Source organism: Pristiophorus japonicus, chromosome 16 (genome assembly GCF_044704955.1).
Source record: "Pristiophorus japonicus isolate sPriJap1 chromosome 16, sPriJap1.hap1, whole genome shotgun sequence".
Classification (NCBI taxonomy): domain Eukaryota; kingdom Metazoa; phylum Chordata; class Chondrichthyes; family Pristiophoridae; genus Pristiophorus; species Pristiophorus japonicus.
The window spans coordinates 99,347,112-99,368,984 of NC_091992.1; the positions used below are offsets into that span (position 1 = coordinate 99,347,112).

At 44.7% G+C, this 21,873-nt stretch overlaps 1 protein-coding gene across 1 annotated transcript in view; it reads right to left on the reverse strand.

Annotated features, from left to right (window-relative positions):
- LOC139226676 (bMERB domain-containing protein 1-like) overlaps positions 1-21,873 on the reverse strand; it is an 88,860-nt gene that overhangs the window by 10,754 nt on the left and 56,233 nt on the right. The window contains exons 3-5 of the mRNA XM_070857598.1: positions 7,074-7,147; positions 5,025-5,139; positions 4,779-4,852 (exon numbers count right to left, since the gene is read on the reverse strand). Coding sequence (XP_070713699.1) covers positions 4,779-4,852; positions 5,025-5,139; positions 7,074-7,147 — 263 coding nt within the window. The remainder of the gene's footprint in view (positions 1-4,778; positions 4,853-5,024; positions 5,140-7,073; positions 7,148-21,873) is intronic.

The window sequence follows — 21,873 nt, forward strand, 5'->3', positions numbered from 1 at the left end:
ACTTGATAGAAATCAAGATTATGAAGGGGTGCAACAAGGTAGTTGATTAGTTCACTGGTTAACAAGATGCAAATGAAATGGCACACATTTGCAAAAACTACAAAAAGAATTAAACGGGAGAATGGAAAGAGTTAAGAATTCTCTGCCACAAACTGTTAGTGAAGCAGAGCCCATTAAAAGAGAATTAGATTATATATTGAAAAAGGGGAATATTAAAGGATACGGGGAGTTTCTGCAGTGTAATAGTCTCTGATGAACTGATTCCAACTGTGAATCGAAATATGTATGGCTCTCTCTTCCCCATGTATGTGCTATCTGTGCATCTGCTCTGCTATAACTGACTAGAGGCAGATTCAGAAAGACCTGGCCTTCGACACATGTATTCCTTTCCCAAATTCATCTGTAATAAGGCTACAGGACATTCCAGATAAGTATGAATAAGTGGAATCCTTTTGTTGAATCTGATTAAACTTGAATTTTTAAAATCATATTGGCATACTGAAACAAAAGCAAAATACTGCAACATCTGTTTCTTTCTCCACATATGTTGCTTGACCGGTTGTGCGTTTCCAGCATTTTCTGTTTTTATATTGATGTACTGAACTGACTCAGCAAGTTTCCAAAGCCATCTGTGGGCGGCAGTAGTACCCAGGAAAATATAAGTCGCTGCTGTTGTCATTTATTGGAAGCTAGTCAGTTTATATTTGCCAGTCTTGTCGACTTTGAGAGATCTGCACATCAGGAATCAATGGCAATTCAGTGAAGTGTCTTTTGCTACATATGCAGGATGACACTTGTCTATTGTCTAGATGATTTACCAACAACTAGGGTTCTGAATTATCATTTTTCCCTTCTAACTCCAATCCATTTACTAATTGATATTCATTGTTGGGGCGGGGGAAGGGCAGAAAAATCAGCAGATTGCACTTTAAAATCTCCAAAATCTAGAAGATGGTTCTCAATTTTCATGTGCAAATATAGCTGATGCCCCGGCAGATTTCTGCATGAATGTTTCCACACCTCTGCCAGCATGAATAGAAATGCTGACTGGGAATAATTAAAGTCCATTATCTGAGGCCCGACAGTTTTCACAGTTCTGCCAGAGGGATTGATCGGACAGTTTAAACACAATTAAAACAAAGCAACTCATCAATCACTGACTGTTAATTGTTCTGTCTAACCAGAGGTCTTTAAATAAAGGTATTTTACACTGTGGTACTGCTGCCAACTCCCAAGATCTGGGTTCCATTTAATCGGTGGCACTAACTAAGATAAACATTCTTGGATTTGTAAATTTGGCAGGAGAGGAGATTTGGTGCTTCCTGGGGTAAAGTTTCCTCTTTGGGCACAATTGGGAATCTGGGCGCAAATTGTGTGAGTCACCTGACCCCCCCCTAAAGCCTTTCCAACATCTACAAGACACACATCAGGAATGTGATGGTACTCTCCACTTGCCTGGATGAGTGCAGCTCCAACAACACTCAAGAACCCCATTCCATCCAGGACAAAGCAGCCCACTTGATCGGCACCCCTTCCATCACCTTAAACACTCACTCCCTCTCCCACCAACGCACCGTGGCTGCAGTATGTACCATTTACAAGATGCACTGCAGCAACTTGCCAAGGCTTCTTCAACAGCACATTCCAAACCCGTGATCTCTATCACCAAGAAGGACAAGGGCAGCAGGCGCATGGGAACACCACCACTTCCAAGTTCCCCTCCAAGTCACACACCATCCTGACGGAAATATATCGCCGTTCCTTCATCGTTGGGACAAAATCCTGGAGATCCCTACCCAACAGCACCGTGGGAGTACCTTCACCACACGGACTACAGCAGTTCAAGGCGGCGATTTACCACCACCTTCTCAAGGGAAGTTAGGGATGGGCAATAAATGCTGGCCTTCCAGTAACCCCCAGATCCCGTGATTGAATCAATAAAATTATGCCTGAATTGCACTAGTTTTCCGATGTGAAGTCATGGTTCAGGTTTTCGTACAAACTCATTTGCATATCGCCGAAAGTAAGACTCCCCATGAATGAGCACAACGGACCAGCGTGAACGGGCATGATCAACAAATGACTGGGAACTGAGCCAATCAGACAAAGTATTTGGGGAGGGATTATAGCAAAGCCACTGTGAAAATGGTACCTTCAGAGTGAGGCTAAAGAGAAAAAGGTAAGAGGATACTAATCTCTTTCTGGAAAAAAAATGGCCTGACTGATCTGATAGATTGAATGCATAGCAGTAGTGAGTGATTGCAATCTGAGTATTGTGCTAAAGGATTTAAGGAACTGCACTGATCTGATTGATCCATATTTACACCAAGGATACCAAGCTCTACCTCGATCACGTCCCTCGATGCACTGTCTATAAACACAATCTTGTCCAAAATTCAACAGCCCATGTCCAATCCCACGCAAAATCCTGCTCACCTATTACCACTGTCCTTAGTGACTTATGTTGGTTCCCAGTCCCCCTGTACAATCCTCATCTTCATCTTTAAATACCTCCATGGACTCACTTTGTGCTCTCTCTGCAACCACCTCCATCCCTGTATCCCCTATTGCTTCCTTTAGTCCCCCACCTCTGCCCATTGGTATATATCTGGCTCCCATCACCCCACCATTTGTGACCATTTTACTTTTCAGCCACTTCAGCCTACTCTCTAGAATTATTTCCACAAACCCCTCACCCTAAAAAGCCTTCTCAAAACCCTAGGTGGTAGTTACTCCTGAAATAACGCCCATTCGGCAGCCATTTTGGGATGTCAATTTACACCTAAATTTCCTGCCAATCTCACTAGCATAAGCCGGAACATAAAAATCGACATAAACAAGTGGAAACCAGCACAACAATTGGAGGAAAGTGCGGAACTGGATATTAACAGGGATGGGTTGCATAGATGGAGGTGGTGGGGCGGAGCTTTGGATGGGAAACCCCATAGCGTGCATCTTGGTCCTTGACAGGTTCCCCACCCAGAAGTTAGCCCGGGTATGGGAGGGGTCTGATGGGGAGGTGCGGAGAGCTTGGGGGGGCGAAGTACTCCTGCTACCCTTGGTCAAAGAGCAGTGCTGTAAAGGCACTTAGATTTCACTTACACCCAGATTAAACCTATCTCTAGCCACAAATACACAGAACCGCCCCCCCCCCCCCCCATCTTTTGATTACATCTCTGGACTTTTCCTCCATAACTCAGTGTCCATTCCTTTATTTACTCTTACACCTCCATTCCTCCCCCCACCTCCCACCCTCACAGGTGCCCTGTGTTCTCATCCTTGTTTTCAAACCACTCCATGGCCTCACCCCTCCCTATCTCTGTAATCTCCTCCAGTCCCACAAATCCCCCGTGATATCTGCGCTCCTCTAATGCTGGCCTCTTTAGCATCCCTGATTTTATTCGCGCACCCATTAGTGGCCATGCCTTCAGCTGCCAAGGCCCTAAGCTCTGGAATTCCCTTCATAAACCTCCCCGCCTCTCTACTTCTCTTTCCTCCTTTAAGATGCTCCTTAAAACCTTCCTCTGTGACCAAGCTTTTGGCTATCTGCCCTAATTTCTCCTTATTCGACTCGGAGTCAAATTCTGTTTTATAGCGCTCCTGTGAAGCGCATTGGGATGTTTTACTATGTTAAAGGCACTATATAAATAAAGTTGTTGTTGTGTAAAGCCCCTTGGGATGTTAGTTACGTGAATGCAAATTGTTGTGTACAAATTAGCTGCTGTATTTGTCTGCACCATAACAATGAGTCAACTTCGAAAGTAATTAGTAAGTAATTAATTGGCTGCAAAGTGCTTGAAGAGCCTGAGGAATGGTGCTATACAAGTGCAAGTCTTTTCTGTTTCTTTGTATTAATCACTGGAGAGTAAGCAAATAGTCATTCACATTTTTTAATAATTGAAGCTGGCAGTAATCAAACAAAAAGTTGAATGCTAAAGATGAAGAACTGCTTTCCCAATAGCTCAACTGATTAAGCCAGTGGATAGTAGAACCACATAGAGCAGGAGGGTCCCATGTTTAATCCCTGGTCTGCACAGCTTCAACTGATCTTAGCTAGGGTGGTCATAGGAGTGGTGCAATTGCCATCGGTGTTCCTTGACACGGGAGGAGAAAAACTAGCTATGCTTCTCACTCCTGATGACTATCCAGGAGTGTGTGTGTCTGTTGAGTGAAAATTGAGTCACTCTCCTGCAGTATATTAATCTGCCAAATAGTCACTGCCTAACCAAACGGGTTTTCAAACTTTTATATTGGGGGGCCGGGCTGTAAATATTGGTAAGGTTCCCAGGAACGCTCTGCCCTAACTTCCAAAAGATGACATCAGCTATCCAATAGGAAGGCAGTATACAAACACAGAAAAATGAAGAAAAAATAATAATACTTGATACGTTGTGCCTGTGGCATAAAGTATGTGTGCATACAGCCGCAGATGGATAAAAATCTATGACCTGTAGGACTCCCTTGCGGACTCCCAGAATCGGATTACCCCAGCTTAAAATTCTCCGGCCTAGACTCAGCTCAATCACTGAATACGTAAGCAAGGCGAGGGAGAGAGTGAGTGGGGCCCATGGAACCATATCCCAGCAAGAAGTCAACATCAGGAGAGGATGAGGGGAGGGGAGAAAACTAACTGCGACGAAAGGCAAAAAAACACAAAGGTTTGATGGGGGTAGGGGGGTTGGCGATGTGCAGAGAAAGGTTGGTTTTCCACAGCAATGCGAAATGCACAGTGGAGACAACCAGAAACAGAATCAGCAGCTGGACAATCAAACACCTACTTGTTTTTTTAGAGCTGGCCTTTGATAATTTTGTCTGCAGGAAATCAGCCATTTCTTTGTCTTCCTCTCTTTCTCTGCAATAAAAGCAATATAATCAGTGGTCACCAGTTATCAAACGTCACACGAGTGATTTATTCAACACAATATTCAACACTATATCAACCAATATTTGATCATTCAAGCCCCAAATCTTTTATGTCATGTCTGAGTTTATTTCAAAAGCTTGTTTAAAAAAAGTTGCTGTACCTCAGTCGTTCAAATTCAACATCATCCACAAGAAAGTCTCTCGTCTCCACCAGTTTGTGGATCTGTTGCAGTAATTCTTCCTCCTTCTGCTTATCATCGTTTGATTTGTCCTTATCTAGATTTTTAAATGAGAATGGCTGTTAGTTCCAGTCCCTTAGTGATATTTATACAGAAAGGTCATATTCAACATCTCCAAGGCACTCTACTAGCGACAATGAGCTTTTCAATGAATAGCTAAGACACACGAATCAGTAATGTTCCAATTTTGATCCCCAGTCTGCATAGAGTTAGCTGATCTGGGGTAGCAGTAGGGGTGCTACAATTAACTTCAGTGCCCTTAGGTTAGGAAGGATCAACCATGGTTTAGTTGGTAGCGCTCTCACCTCTGAGTCAGGAGGTTGTGGGTTTAAGTCCCATGCCAGAGTCTTTTACACAAAGATCTAGGCTGACACTCCAGTGCAGTACTGAGGGGCTGCTACACTGTCAGAGGTGCCATCTTTCGGATGAAACGTTAAATCGAGACCTCGCCTGCTCCCTCCAAGATCTCATGGCACTATTTCGAAGAGCAGGGGAGTTATCCCTGGTGACCTGGCCAATATTTATCCCTCAATCAACATCACTAAAAATATTATCTGGCCATTATCACATTGCTGTGTGTGGGAGCTTGCTGTGCACAAATTGGCTGCAGTGTTTCCTTCATCACAACAGTGACTACATTTTAGAAACATGCTTCCTCGCTTTGGGACATCGTGAGGTTGTGAAATATAAATGCAAAATGCACTATATAAATGCAAAATGCTAGTCTTTTCTTTAAAATCAGGAAGAGTTTCAAATTATGGTAGCTATCCTGTGACTCATGCAGTTATTGAAGCAAAAATCAGAGAACCCAAAGACTAAACCACAGACTTAAGTGGCTTCACTCACTCTGCTGAACATCATTTCTAACACTGCTAATGCCAGGCCAATAGAAACAGCATCAAAGCCTGTGAAGCACAGCCTCCATTTGTTCCACCACTGGGTCCAAAGGTGGGCAGAGGAAACGTTACAAGGACACCCTCAAAGCCTCCCTGATAAGGTGCAACATCCCCATCGACACCTGGGAGTCCCTGGCCAAAAACCGCCCTAAGTGGAGGAAGAGCATCCGGGAGGGCGCTGAACACCTCGAGTCTCATCGCCGAGAGCATGCAGAAATCAAGCGCAGGCAACGGAAGGAGCGTGCGGCAAACCTGTCCCATCCTCCCTTACCCTCAACGACTATCTGTCCCACCTGTGATAGGGACTGTGGTTCTTATATTGGACTGTTCAGCCACCTAAGGACTCATTTTTTTTTTTTTAAAGAGTGGAAGCAAGTCTTCCTCGATTCCGAAGGACTGCCTATGATGGGTTCAAAAGTAAATCACAACTAATGTAAACGTGAAAGCCTGAAATGCCAAGTTGCAGGTTTTTCATTTTGGGTGACAAAGCTTCGGTTTTAAAATCACTTCAGTTGACTACCATGCATAATTTTGTGAAACACACTAGAATAATAGATACTGATAGTGGGGGGCGGGGGTGGGGGGGCTGAGTTTAAACCGACTTGCTCAGCAGAAACCTGGCGGGTGGGCAGTTAAAAATCGCCCTGGCTCTAACCCATCCAAAAGCCGCCATGATTGTAAGATCTGTAATTTTAACCTGCTCTCCTGAGCAGGCAGCAAGGACATGCCCCCGGAGCCAACAGGGTCCTTCTTTACATATGCATGCTGTGACCCGATGACATCATTGAGACCCAACTGGAATTTTAATTCAGGCCTGAGTGGGGAATCCACCTGGAGTTAAAATCGGAGCCTAATGTCCATTTTGAGAATGTGGAGGCTGAAGCAATTTTTGAAGTAATCAGTCCAAATTTTATGTGTAGTGGAAATAGCCTTTGCACGTGGGAATGACAAATTGTTCAATCACTGTATGCTAACTGTTAAGGTCGCTGGATTCCCGATTTGCATTGAAGACTTGATTGGTTGTTCTCTCTTATATTTCTAACTACACATGATTTAGGCAAATTCAAACACTTACCTGGTATTGATACCAGTTTCTGCAGCTCTTTCTTAAGTCGGGTTATTTCTTTACACAGTTGTATATCATCCATCCTAGAAATAAATGTCAGAATAAGATCATAAGAACATAAGAATCAGGAGCAGGAGTAGGCCATATGGCCCTTTGAGCCTGCTTCACCATTCAATAAGATTATGGCTGATCTTCGACCTCAACTCTACTTTCCCGCTTGATCCCCATATCTCTTGATTCCCTTAAGACTCCAAAAATCTATCTATCTCAGCCTTGAATATACTCAACAACTTAGCATGCACAGCCCTTTGGGGTAAAGAATTCCAAAATTTCACAAGCCTCTGAGTGAAGAAAATCTGCCTCATTTCAGTCTTAAATGGCCGACCCTTTAACCTGAGACTATGCCCCCTAGTTCTAGACTCTCCAGCCAGGGTAAACAACCTCTCAGCATCTACCCTGTCAATCCCCCTCAGTATTTTGTATGTTTCAATGCGATCACCTCCCATTCATTTAGACTCCAGAGAGGATAGGCCCAATCTACTCAATCTCTCCTCATAGGACAACCCTCTCATCCCAGGGATCAATCTAGTGAACCTTTGTTGCACTGCTTCTAAGGCAAGTATGTCCTTCCTCAGCCAAGGAGACCAGAACTGTGCACAGTACTCCAGCTGTGATCTCACCAAAGCCCTCTACAATTGCAGTAAGACTTTTTTACTCTTGTACTCCAACCTCCTTGCAATAAAGGCCAACATGCCATTTGCTTTCCGAATTGCTTGCTGTAGCTGCAAGCCAACTTTCTACGTTTCCTGTATAAGGACACTTAAATTTCTCCGAACACCAACATTTCTTAGTTTCTCACCATTTTAAAAAATCCTGTTTTTCTATTCTTCCTACCAAAGTGAATAACCTCACATTTCCCCACATTATTTTTTTTTTTAATTATTTTTTTTTATTATTTTTTTTTTTAATTTTTCGTTGCCAATCTTTCCAATTCTTTGTCAAATCACAAACGCCAGAGGTCACCTTGCACACATCAAGGATCACTCTGGGCCAATGCTCTTAGCCAAAAGGCCGAGAGCCACTGCACCGTTCCTGGAAGTACTGCAATACCAGGTTCGTGCCATGGAGGTGGATGGGTCAGGCCCCCCACACACCTCCGTGGAGGTGGATGGGTCAAGCCACCCCACCCACCTCCTATTTCCAAAAAGCATAGGAGAACCACCTTCCTGATCCAGGGAGAACCACTTTGGGGTCATGGTTACTCCCCTGTCAGGTCAGTTACGCATGATCTTAGCCAAAATTTCCCCACATTATACTCCATCTGCCACCTTATTGCCCACTAACTTAACCTGTCTATATCCCTTTGCAGGCTCTTTGTGTCATCCTCCTCACAGCTTACTGTCCCATTTAGCTTTGTATCATCAGCAATATATGAATATTAAAAGAATAATTATATTACATGATACACACACTGGTACAGGTAATACAATAATCCACGGAAATGTAGTACAGTATTAAATATGTGTATTTTCTTCAGCGTGTTATCTTCCCTACGATTATACATTATTGAATCTCTGAAATTGACTGGTTGACAGCTTGTCCTTGCAACAGCAAGTAGGATAGGAAAATCTAATGAAGAAATCTTTGAGTCAATGTAATGCATGGAGAATTAACTAATTCGTCTCACTATGTATCTATACTGGAGGCAATCAAAACTGTGGGCAACATCGATTCAAAGGTAAACAACTTTTCCGCATCATAATTTACCTTTCATATTTGGTAACAGTGGATTAAGTGAATCTCCTGGCCATCATTTTGTTTTAGTAATGTTATCCTACCTTTTACTTGTGGGCCTTCTCATTACAAATTTTATGAAATAGAACGTGCTGCTTCACTAATGATCATCATTATGGCTAGCGAGTTTTACTATTTGGTTTTACATGACATAACCATAAAGTACATATGTCTTCAGCAGTATATTAAAAATTATTTTTTAAATCTATTTATAAATCCAAAGCATCAGCTTCTGTTTTCTGAATACTATCAGCTATCTAGCAAAGGAGAGGAAAAAATAATGGATCACCAACAGTCAGCAATAATAAAATTGTATCTTTAAAGAACTAGTGATGAATAACTAATAGCCGTAAAGTTCAGATAATCTAATAATCAATGATTTTGCACATAAACAAGGACATGCTTTATTGCTCAACTATAACCAGCAGTCAGGTTCTATTCAAAGGTTAATCTTAGGGTTAGAAATTGCGTAGCGTTCCGTTTGAGGCGATAACTTTTATGGGAATGCAAAAGTATCGGCAGGCGCTAAGCAAGTGAAGCCGATGTGAACTTCTGGTTTAGCGCTCCAGGAAGGAAGTGGGGCACTAAATCAATCACTTCTCTTGGAGCACTAAACTGAGCAAAACGGGCGGGAGTGGCAGAGCGCTGCACATTATCCAGTGCAGCGTTGCCGGATCAACAGGCTCCTTCCCTTCCTTAAAGGGAAAGACCAATGCTGAGGTTGTTTGAAGGTAAGGCTTCGACTGGTCAGCGATGGCACTTGCGATCAGCGAAGATCAGCCCCAAGCACTCTCACAGAGTGCAGAACTGATCAATTGCGGGAATGGAAAAATTCAAAAAGCAGCACAATGGGGTGAAAATAAAACTTTGGCCTACCTGGCCACAAATGCCTTTAATTTCTGCTCCCCAAGCGGCCAGCTGAGCTAACAAGGCCTCCTGCAGCTGCCATTGTTGACGCCCGGCGATGCTGCAGGCGGCGGAAGCGAATTTCTGATCCGGGGCGGTAACAGGGCGCTGTGCACTGGATGGTGTCAGCGCTAACCCACCAGGGAAGTTCGTGGGTGTCGGTACTTTCGCCGTGCCCAGTCGGAAAGCCATTATCGCCCTGTTATCGCCCCCTGGAGGCGCTAACGGGAGGCGCAAATGAGACCAATTGTTCCCCTGAAGAGTCTCATGAATTGCAGTGTAAAAACCCGATAATTTCCTAACCTGATAGCATTTCTAAAATTATACTTTATATGATGTGATTGTTTGCTCATTATATTGATTTCCCCTCTACTGGAAGCAGTATTAATCTTATTCCAACAAAAATAATATTTTGAGGATATTTTAAAGCTAAGTAAATGTGGAAAAATCATTGGAAAAATGTAATGTGCATTCCTTCAGAAAGTGTCAGCTGACACAATCAGTTACGGTTTCATTGCTCAAATGACCTGCCATCCCACTGCCCTTCCATCTATTGTCCTTCCTTGGGTGAAAGGAACTCAACGCACACAATCGTCATTCGATTTCTCTTCGGGGTAAAGAAAAGCATCAATCAGCAATGTTTGCAGGGCTCCCAGTTTTTGATTCGAGCTATCTCAGTTAAATGATCTCAACTTCAGTAATGAAGCACAGCGGGAAAAGAAACAGTTGCAAATCAGCAGAAAGGTGTTCAATTATAGTTGTTGGAAATAATTACATTGCTTTAATCTAGCCAGCTTGTGATATCTGCTTTACGCGGTTTTAATTTCACTCTTGTGGTTTTATATCACCTCAAAGCCTCTATTAGAATAATGTTTTGTGATTAAACCCAAGCAGCTTTTTTACATATGATGTAAAGAAGTTTTACAACCGCAAAATATTTTTTCATTAAGAATGTCCTTATGCTATTATGATTTTAATGTCAAGATTATTTTAAGAACATTTCCAGTTATGTAATGTCAATACAAATAACAAAAGCCTGCAGCCATAATAATGATGGCAGTTAGTGAGGCAGCAAACACTAATAGTAAAGTTTAAACTGAGAAACCAATGAAGAAAGGAAGAATGATTGCACTCAGCGACAAAATAAATGATGGTCTAGAGAGTGGATTCACAGCAGCTAGTCAATCCAATAGCTGAAATACAATAGCAGGAGAAAAGAAAGCAAGAAAGAAAAGAAAGAAAAATAGATTTATGGATCAGATTATTGGATTTGTATAGCACCTTTCACGACCACCAGACGTCTCAAAGCACTTTACTACTAATTACGTGCTTTTGGACTGTAGTTACTGTTGTAATGTAGCAAAAGGCAAAAAAGTTAGGAGTTTTGGATAATATTCATAAAACACGGGAGTTCTGAGCTTATGATTTATTTTCTTAGTCAAACCACTCAAGTGTTTGTAGCCTTATAATATGTGCAAGATATAAAAGGGATCAAACTAGCCTGCATCACCATCCCCAGATGAAAAGAAGATATGATCAGAATTCCTCCCCTTGTTCAGCCGCAATAAAAAGGGAGGTTTTCCGCTTTAGAATTACTGGATGGAATATTGCAGAATGGGGATGTGCAATTACCCAACATGCAGTTCTGGTATGCTTCAAAGCAGAAAATCTCCTCTCAAGTTATGAGCAGAGTAGAGCTCCAGCCATGGGAAGATAATTGTAAATACATTGCACCTAGGTTTTACATCACCGCTGGGCTGGATGCTTCTTCCTTTGCTGTCTGCTCGTGGGTTTCATCATTTCAGTAATTAGGGGTGAAATTCCTGTTTTAACAAAAATGAGAAATCACCCATTTTTCTTCATAATTGAAGACCCACTAATGAAGTTGGCAATCTCACTTTTATAGCAGCTTACTGCACAGAAGTAAGCCATTCGGCCCATCCTTGAAGGAGCTATCCAATTCATCCTATTCAACGTTCACTCTAAACTGGACCAGCTTTTCCAATGTTAAGTTTTGCACATGTGCGAAACTATGAATGGGCTACACTACATTGGTCCCACTCCCCCGCTTTTTCCCCATAGACTGTACATTTTTCATTTTCAACTATATATCCAATTCCCTTTGAAAGTTACTATTGAATCCGCTTCCATCACACTTTCAGGCAGTGCATTCAAGATCATAACAACCCGCTGCTTAAAAAAAAATTCTCCTGAACTCCCTCAATTTTTTTTGCCAATTATCTTAAATGTTCTCCGGTGGAAGCAGTTTCTCCTTATTTACTCTACAAAATTCCTTTGTTCCATGGGGCAACAGGCTGAAACGATGGGTTTACCGGAGCAGTCCTGTCTGTGGATCTTGGGAAGGAGCTGGATCGCAGGTTGTGTGGGGTTGGGGAACTATGAGGCTGGTGCCTGTGGAGGGAAGATCTCCAGAGGAGATGAGGTCAGTGACAGTCTTGGAAATTATGGCTTGATGTTCAGTAGTGGGGTCATGGTCCAGGGGAGGTAGGAGGAGATGTCAGAGAGTTGCTGATCAGCCTCTGCAAGGTAGAGGTGGGTTCGCCAAAAATCAACAGTGTCACCCTTGTCAGCAGGTTTAATGACAAAGTTGGAGTTGGACCTGAGAGAGCGGAGTGCTGCAAGTTCAGAGGGAGGTAGGTTGGAGTGAGTAAGGGGAGCAGAGAAATTGAGACGGCCGATGTCCCATCGACAGTTTGCAATGAAGAGATCTAGAGGGGGCAAGAGGCCAGAGGGAGGGGTCCAGGTAGAGCGAGAATTCTGAAACTGGAGAAAGGGTCAGCTGTGCGGGGTGGAAGAAGAAGTGGGCACGGAGGTGAAGGCAGCGGAAAAAGAGCTCAGCATTGTGCCGAGCTCGAAAGTTATTGAGGTGGAGGTGTAAGGAGATGAGGCCTTTACTGAGGACTGATCATTTGGGGTCAGAGAGGAGAAGGTCAGAGGGGATAGTGAAAACATGGCAGGGGGTGAGATTGGAAGAAGGGATGGGATCAGAGTGAAGTGAAGGAGAAGAAGGTTCTGGAGGGGCGTTGGTGTCCAAGAGTTGTTAAAGTTTATGATCCTTGACACCTGAAAGGAAGGTAAAAAAGTTTTTTGTTAAAGCACCGGATGAGGCGAAGGATGAAATGGAAATGCGGACCAGGACAGCTTAGAGATAGATTGAGTCGGTGCTGCTGAAGAGAGAGGTCGAGAGTGTGCATGTGGTGGCACATAGCATTGAGTTTGGATCCCAGGATGCGGCGAGAGCAGTGGTTGGAGGAACGCTGAATATCTGGGAGATATCTGTAATCCTGGGTGGATCCAAAACATGAAGGGTGGAATCTCAGTTGGAATCCACGCGGATTAAGTCAGAGGCGGAGACAGTTACTGAGGACAGAGATGTGGCTGTGAAAACAAGTCTTGGCAGATACTTGATCAAACATGAGAAGGGAAACAGAAAGCAATGAAGATGAACAAGGTAAAAGAGACAAACGGAAATCCTGTCTGAGGGAAGAGCAGAACTTCTTCAAGGTTGGCATTCCTAGAAGAGAAGTGGCAGTGAATTAAACACTAATACAAAAGCAAAATACTGCAGATGCTGGAAACTGAAATAAAAACAGAAAATGCTGGAAATCTCAGTGGGTCAGGCAGCATCTGTGGAGAGAAACAGAGTTTACGTTTCAGGTCAATGACCCTTCGTCAGAACTGGAGAATGTTTGAAATGAACAGATTCTCAAGAAGCACTGAAACGGGGAGGGGAGGAAAGAACAAAAGTGAAGGTTTGTGATAGGGTGGAAGACAGGAGAGATTTGAGAGACAAAAAGAATGATAAATGTGCTTGAAGGGTTGCATTATGAGGATAAGTTGCATTCCCTTTGTTTAATATTCCCTTGAGTTTAGAAGGCTGAGGGGTGATCTGATCAAGGTCTTTAAAATGCTAAAAGGATTTGATGGGGTAGAAACAGAGGGCCCAAGTTTCAAGCCGCGCCTAGAACGGCGCAGTCCCGACCTGGACGCCCGTTTTTCGCGCCACAAAGTGTGCCTAAAAAAAATCCTCCAGATTCTCCACCTCCCTGCAGGTGCTCTGGCCCTCGGCGCAGCGCAGCAGGAGCTGTAGGGGGCGGAGCCAGGTCCCTGCGCCAAAAACAGTGCCGGGACCTCTGCACATGCGCGCTACAGTGGGCGCGCAAGTGCAGTAGCTCCAGGCACCCGAAACACGCAACCCCTAGCCCTGGCCGAATGGCCTCACTGGGGCTGCGTGAATAAGGCTCCTCCCACGGCCAGCTCCTGCTTCCTCCCGACCCGACTCGACTCCCGCTTCCCGTCTCCGGACCAGACCCGACACCCGCTCCCCCCCGCCCCGGACTGGATCCGACCTGACCTCCCACCCCACCCAATCTCCTTCTCCCCCACCCCCAATCTCCTCCTTTCCCCCCCCCCAATCTCCTCCTTTCCCCCCCCCAATCTCCTCCTTTTCCCCCCTCCCAATCTCCTCCTTTCCCCCCAATTCGCCCCCCCTCTTCCCCCCCTCTCCCCCAATCTCATTTACCCCCCCAATCTCATTTACCCCCCCAATCTCCTCCCCCCCCCAATCTCCTCCTTTTCCCCCTTATCTCCTCCCTTCCCCCTTATCTCCTCCCCCCCCAATCTCCTCCTTTCCCCCCTTATCTCCTCTCCCCTTCTCCCCCTCTCCCCCTCATCCTTTCCCCCCCTTCTCCCCCCCCAATCTCCTCCCCTCCAATCTCCTTCTTTCCCCCCTTCTCCCCCATCCCTCCCCCTTCCCCCCATCCCCCTCCCCTCCAATCTCCTTCTTTCCCCCCTTCTCCCCCATCCCTCCCCCTTCCCCCCCATCCCACCCCCCTCTCCCACCCTCTCTCCCTCGCTTTCAGAAACACAGACACTGACAGACAGAGAAACACAGACACTGACAGACAGAGAATGAGAGACACACAGACAGACAGAGAGATAGAGACACTGACAGAGACGCACTAAGGGGGGCATCCCAGCACGCTGTTGGAGGGCTCCCGGTGCTGCAGTCGGTAAGTAGAAAATGTTTTATTTATTGATTTAAAAAAATAAAATTATTTATTAATTTTTTTGATTGATTTATTGGTTGATTTATTGATGTATTTATCATTTATTATTGATGATGGCTCTTTAATGATAAAACTGAAGTGTTTAATGTTTGTAAACTTCCCTTTAAACACCCCCCCCACCATTCCCTACTCCTGATTTGTAACCTACGCCTGATTTTCTAAAGTGTAGACAAGGTTTTTTCGAGTGTACAAAAATCTTCACTTACTCCATTCTAAGTTAGTTTGGAGTAAGTTTTCACTGACGAAACTTTGAAAACAGGCGTAAGTGGCCGGACACGCTCCCTTTTGAAAAAAAAATTCTGTTCCAAAGTGAAACTGTTCTAACTGACTAGAACTGGAGCAAACTAAATGACGAGAATTCCGATTTCTAAGATACTCCGTTCTATACCAGTTGCTCCTAAAAATCAGGAGCAAATCATGTGGAAACTTGGGGTCAGAGAAGCTATTTCCTCTGACGGGGGAATCCAAAACAAGGGGGCTTAATCTTGAAATTAAAACAACCCCATTTAGGAGTGAAATCAGGAAATATTTTTTCACACAAAGGGTAGTGGAAATCTGGAACTTACTTCCCTAAAACGACTATGGATGCTAGGTCAATTGAAATTTTAAAGACTGACTTTGATAGGCTTTTGTTTGGTTAGGGATTTGGAGCAAAGGCAAATACCTGGATTTGAGATATAGATCATACATGATCTAAAAGAATGGCAGAATAGTCTTGAGGGGCTGCACTGCCTACTTCTATTGAGTGTGGGTTTGATGTAATTGTTACAATAACTTCAGGAAACGTCACGAATGGCTGTCTTTTCCAGAGGCTGATTCGAGAACAAGATGTGCATTGTACCAAATGTCCACGTATTACTCAACCCCTCCAGGTTATATGTACGCGATGTTCTTTTCAAATCAGGAAATGAACTTGTTTCAAAAAAGGACGCAGCCCCCTCTTACATTTTCTAAACTGAATACAATTTTTTTCACACAGCAACATGCTGCGAATAAAATGCAATAGCATCATGCCTTTCAACTGAGAAACAACCACAGTGGGGTAGATTTTCACCTTTAGCACCAGAGTATAAAGCAATACCCGAGTGCAGCACAAAGCAGAACATTGGGTGGGAATTCATAAAGGACCTCACCTGACACTCCTTACAATTAAATTAACAAATAAAAAATTGAGAGCTCAATTATGGGCATGTGACCTTCTGTGCCAACTTTTTCTCCGTGTACTGTACCCAGGCAATGCGTCACTGTCAAATAATCAAATTTATTCGGAATCTTGAGCACCAATGTTCCACACCTCTTAATTAGAAGTGTTAGTTGTTGTGTATCTGTAAAGCATGCACTCCCATGTTCCGCCACCAGGGAGCGCATCCCCTGAAGTCCCAACATCCCTTGGGAGCACTATATATAAGCCGGCCCCTAAGGCCTGTTCCTCACTCTGGGGTGTCTTAATAAAGACTGAGGTCACTGTTACTTTAACCTCCCTGTGTGCAGCCTCATCTGTGTTAGGAACACAATATTAGTTACTCCAGTTTGTTCGTTAAGGCCCCAACATGTTTCTTGTGTTCATGGCAAACAGAGATTTTCCATAAACGGACTGAGTGTCTTATATGTACTGCGTATGACATGTCAATGTTTAATAGTCAATCCCTAATCACAGAATATTACTCATGGGAGATCATGCAAGATACCCATCATGCTCTCATCTCTCTCTTCCAAAAGGTAGGGAATAACATGTCAATAGACCAATGGATACAGGTTAAAACCACATTAACTGGGTTTATTTACAGGTTTAATACACAGAAGCCAAATGATACAGCAAGATATTGAATCAGAACAAAATTAATAAAATTAAAATTTACCAAGGAGTTATCATATCCTATTGGGAGTATATTTCTTACAAATCTGAGGGAAGCAAGCTTAAGTGTATCCAGCATACAACTGGGCTAGCCATCTATCACCAGATCTGGCTTGAACATGTCGAGTACCAACGTGCTTCACTTTGCTAATCTAAAACAACCCACTATTCCTGGATCATCCGAGACGGTATGGTAGGCCCAGGTTCCTTTTTACTATGAGCAACTGCCTCCTTAAACCCCTCTCATCCATTTGCTTCACCCTTACTTAACTGCAAATAGCTCATGGATTCTTTATGTCACCATGATTGAGACAATCTGTGCAGCAACCTCTGCCGCATCCTCCACCTCTTCATGGCCTCATGCCCCAGTGTCTCTGAGGCTCCCCTGCTACTCTGGACCTGAACCCCCTTTCTCTCTGCAGTTTTGATCTCATCTCCCCTCCTGTCTTTCCACCCATAGAACTTCCATTCCTCTCTTCAGGTATCGTCCTTCTCCACTTTAATGCCACCATTATCGCCCATTCTAAAATAAAACACCCTCGCCCCTCAAGTCCTTGCCAATTACTACCCCAACGCCAACCTCCCATTTTATTCTAGGGCCCGTAACCTAGTCCTCACCTTCCGACCCCATGGCCATCTCTCCTGTAACTGTTCAAATCCTTCCATTCTGACTTCTGTTCCTCTCACAACTCTGAAACAATCCGAACAAATTTCACAGCTGACACCCTCTGTGCCTGTGATAATACAGATCCTCTACAGCATTTAATCAGGTGGACCATGCCATTCTCCATCAATGCCTTTCCTCCACTGTGTGGAACTGCACTTGCATTGCTCCGTTTCTATCAGAGCATAGCCAGCATGTCTCCAGTGAACAATTTTATTCGCTCCACCGCACTTACCTCCTGAGTCCCCAAATATCTATCTTTGCTGCCTGCTCTTCCTGACCTACATGTTGTTTCTCAGTGACATCATGTGCAGATGACAGGATCCGCTTTCACAGTTACTCTGATGACACCAAACTTTACCTTTCCTCATGTTGAAGTGTCTTCATAGATTTGCCCCACCTTTTCTCTGCAACCTCGCTAGTCTTATAACACCCCTCTGAACACTCTGTTCCTCTCACTCAATCCTTTTGTGCATTCCCCTGCCCCTTCACCTCAACATTGGTGGAGGCATCTACAGCTTCCAACCCTGTGTGGGTCCAACACTCTGAAATTCCATCCCTAAACTCATGCACTCTCTTCCTCTCTCTATCTTTAAAAAAACTTCTCAAGTCCTGCTCACCCATCACCCCTGTGCTCGCTGACCGACTTTGGCTCCCGGTTAAGCAACACCTTGATTTCAAAATTCTCATCCATGTTTTCAAATCCCTCCATGGCCTCGCCCCTCCCTATCTCTGTAATCTCCTCCAGCCCCACAACCCCCCCCCCCCCCCCCGAGATATCTGCGCTTTTCTAATTCTGCCCTCTGATTATAATCGCTCAACCATTGGTGACCGTGCCTACTGTTGCCTAGGCCCTAAGCTCTGGAATTCCCTCCCTAAACGTCTCCGCCTCTCTGCCTCTCTTTCCTCCTTCAAGATGCTCCTTAAAACCTGCCTCTTTGATCAAGCTTTTGGGCACCTGCCCTAATCTCTCCTTATGTGGCTCGGTGTCAAATATTTTGTCTCATAATACTCTTGTGAAGCACCTTGGGATGTGTCACTACATTAAAGGCGCTATATAAGTACAAGCTGTTGTTGTTGTTGATCTTTTTGCCTGAACTTTGGTCACCCCTGTAAATCCCTCTCTTCTTGGTTTGACATTGGTTTTCCTTATACCTATCTGTGAAGTGTTGTGGGACAATTTTTATCTTTAAGTTGCTATATAAATGCAACTTGCTGATGTTATTGCTAAAAATCAAAACTTTTGGATGAAAGAATCATGTTTGTCTTATTGTATGTGGACAATGAGAATCTCGGTTCATCAAGACAAGTCAGAATTCTTACCGCAACTAAAGCTGAGCGACCAGAGCTGTGATTGATGTCTTTCATGTTGTTACCATCTCTTTGATGTAAACAAATAGACTGAAAGTTTGACAGACCTTACACCTTGTGAAGTGAGGTGTTAAATGTTAACTCCGGTCATCCTTCATTGGGCGTGAGTGAAATAAGGTCACATTATGAAGTCGCACTTTGGAGAAAGTGTGTTAACCATTGCTTTCGCCATAATTTTTCCTTAAGGGTTCATCAATCAGAGAGATTACAATTGTCGGTTCCATCGCCTGTCAATGTGTAGAAATTAGCCTCTCAAGTAGGCTGTTGTAGCCAACAAGCAACTTTTTGACAGTTATCGAACAAGGCAATGACACAAAGAAATCTCATTTAAGCCAGATGTTTCCCATTGAATATGTTATCAGGATTTAACTGTGCCGTTCCAGAACAAGGAGTCCTTTCAGAGGCACAGCCAGCAGAAGGCAATTCCAAAACTGGATTTAACTTAACTATCTGACACTGCACAAAATACAATACAAAAATATATAATAAAATCTTTGTTCAGGAAAAATAAAGGCCTTCAGGACATTTTTATTGTACAAGCAGAGAATCTTACTTATTCAGTGCCGTTACTGGAGCAGTTAATTATGGAGAAAAAGAGACACTCAGTTTTTTAACAACAGAGGAATTTCAGCACATTTTGGCCCCAAGTTTCGACATGATTGGCTCCTGATTTTTAGGAGCAACTGGTGTAGAACGGAGTATCTTAGAAATCGGAATTCTCGGCATTTAGTTTGCTCCAGTTCTAGTCAGTTAGAACAGTTTCACTTTGGAACAGAATTTTTCTTTCAAAAGGGGGCGTGTCCGGCCACTTACGCCTGTTTTCAAAGTTTCGTCAGTGAAAATTTACTCCAAACTAACTTAGAATGGAGTAAGTGAAGATTTTTGTACGCTCGAAAAAACCTTGTCTACACTTCAGAAAATCAGGCGTAGGTTACAAATCAGGCGTAGGGAATGGGGGGGGGGCGGTTTAAAGGGAAGTTTACAAACATTAAACACTTCAGTTTTACAAATAAAGAGCCATCATCAATAATAAATGATAAAAACATCAATAAATCAACCAATAAATCAATCAAAAAAAATTAATAAGAAATAATTTTTTTTTAAATCAATAAATAAAACATTTTCTACCTACCGACTGCAGCATCGGGAGCCCTCCAACAGCGTGCTGGGATGCCCCCCCCCCCCCCACCCCACCCCACCCAGTGTGTCTCTGTCAGTGTCTCTATCTCTCTGTCTGTCTGTGTGTGTCTCTCATTCTCTGTCTGTCAGTATCTGTGTTTCTGACAGCGAGGGGAGGGGGAGGAGGGGGGGTAGAGGGAGAGAAGGGGGAGCAGGGGGAGGGATGGGGGAGAAGGGGGAGGGATGGGGGAGAAGGGGGAGGGATGGGGGAGAAGGGGGAGGGATGGGGGAGAAGGGGGAGGGATGGGGAGAAGGGGGAGGGATGGGGGAGAAGGGGAGGAGGAGAAGGGGGGAGAAAGAAGGGGAGGGGGTAGAAGGGGGGGAGGGGGGAGGAGAAGGAGAAGAGGTGGGAGGAGGAGAAGAAGGGGGTGAGGAGGAGAAGAAGGGGGGAGGGGGGGAAAGGAGATGGGGGTGGGGGGGAAGGAGAAGGGGGAGGGAGGCTGAACGGGCCGGGCCCGAGACTTTGGGCAGGGCCTGTCCCCAGCACCAGATTTACAGGTAGGTGGCGTTGGTTCGGGTCGGGTTCGGGTCGGGGGGAGGGAGGGAGAGGGAGATCAGGTCGGGTCCAGTCGGGGGGAAGTGGGAGTCGGGTCGGTGTCGGGTCCGGAGGCGGTGGGCGGGGTGGGGGGGGAAGCGGGTGTCGGGTCTGGTCCGGAGGCGGGGGATGGGAAGCGGGTGTCGAGTCGGGTCGGGAGGAAGCAGGAGCTGGCCGTGGGAGGAGCCTTATTCACGCAGCCCCAGTGAGGCCATTCGGCCAGGGTTAGGGGCTGCGTGCTTCGGCCCCTCCCACACAGTTTTGGGCGCCTGGAGCTACTGCACATGCGCGCCCACTGTAGCGCGCATGTGCAGAGGTCCCAGCACTGTTTTCAGCGCAGGGACCTGGCTCCACCCCCTACAGCTCCTGCTACACTGCGCCGAGCTGCAAACGACCTGCGGAGAGCTGGAGAATCTGGAAGTTTTTTTTAGGCGCACTTTGTGGCGCGTAAAAAGGGCGTCCAGGTCGGGACTGTGCCGTTCTAGGCGCGGCTCGAAACTTGGGCCCATTGTTTCATGAGAACAATGAGTAAGAAAAGTGATCAATGCTGTAAATTGCCAGTAGGAAACGCAGAAGATCGGAATTATGGAGAATATAGAAATTGAATAACTTATGGGCTGGATTTTCAGGTTTTGGGCTTTTTGGGCGAAATCACAACCGATAAGTGAAAATTAACGTTTTCACTGCGCTAACGTTTTTGCGCCAAGAACACTTGTGCAATGCCTCCCTTTGCAATACCCAAAGGCCTAACTTTCGGCCATTGGGTATTGCAAAGGGAGGCGTTGCACAAGTATTCTCGGCGCAAAAACGCGATCCTCGCCAACTTTAGCGGGGGAGCGCTGCGAGAGAGGGGGGAAAAAAATTCCAATAATCATTCACAAGACCCTTAACTAAGTAATCGCTACAAAAATATTTTAAAAAAAACTTTAACTTACCTTTTTTGCAGGTTTTCTGACTTAACGCTGCTGGCAGGGCAGTACCGACAGGTTTGACCTGTCGCTATTCTGGGCACAGCATGCGGGACGGGAGAGCGCCAAAACTCGATCGCAAACACAATCAGAGTCGTTGCACGTCGGTGCACCTCTCCCCGGCGGTACTTTCCATCGCCGCTGCAAACAGGTACCCGAGGATCCCGCCCGGGCTTTGCGACTGGGTTTTCACAGCGGACGGTCAAATCACGGCGAAAACCCAGTCGCAAACTACTCGAAAATCTGGCCCTTAGTTTTGAGCAGTGCATTTTCAAAGGTGCAGGGGTTCAGGCTGCTGTTCAAGGTACTATTTCATTTATATGCATCATATAACAACTTAACCTGTCGCCTAAGATCATCCTCTTCAGAGTCAAATTATTAAAAAATGCTGGATTTAAAATTATTATTCCCATATCCATCTAATCAGACAACAACATTTTCATACTA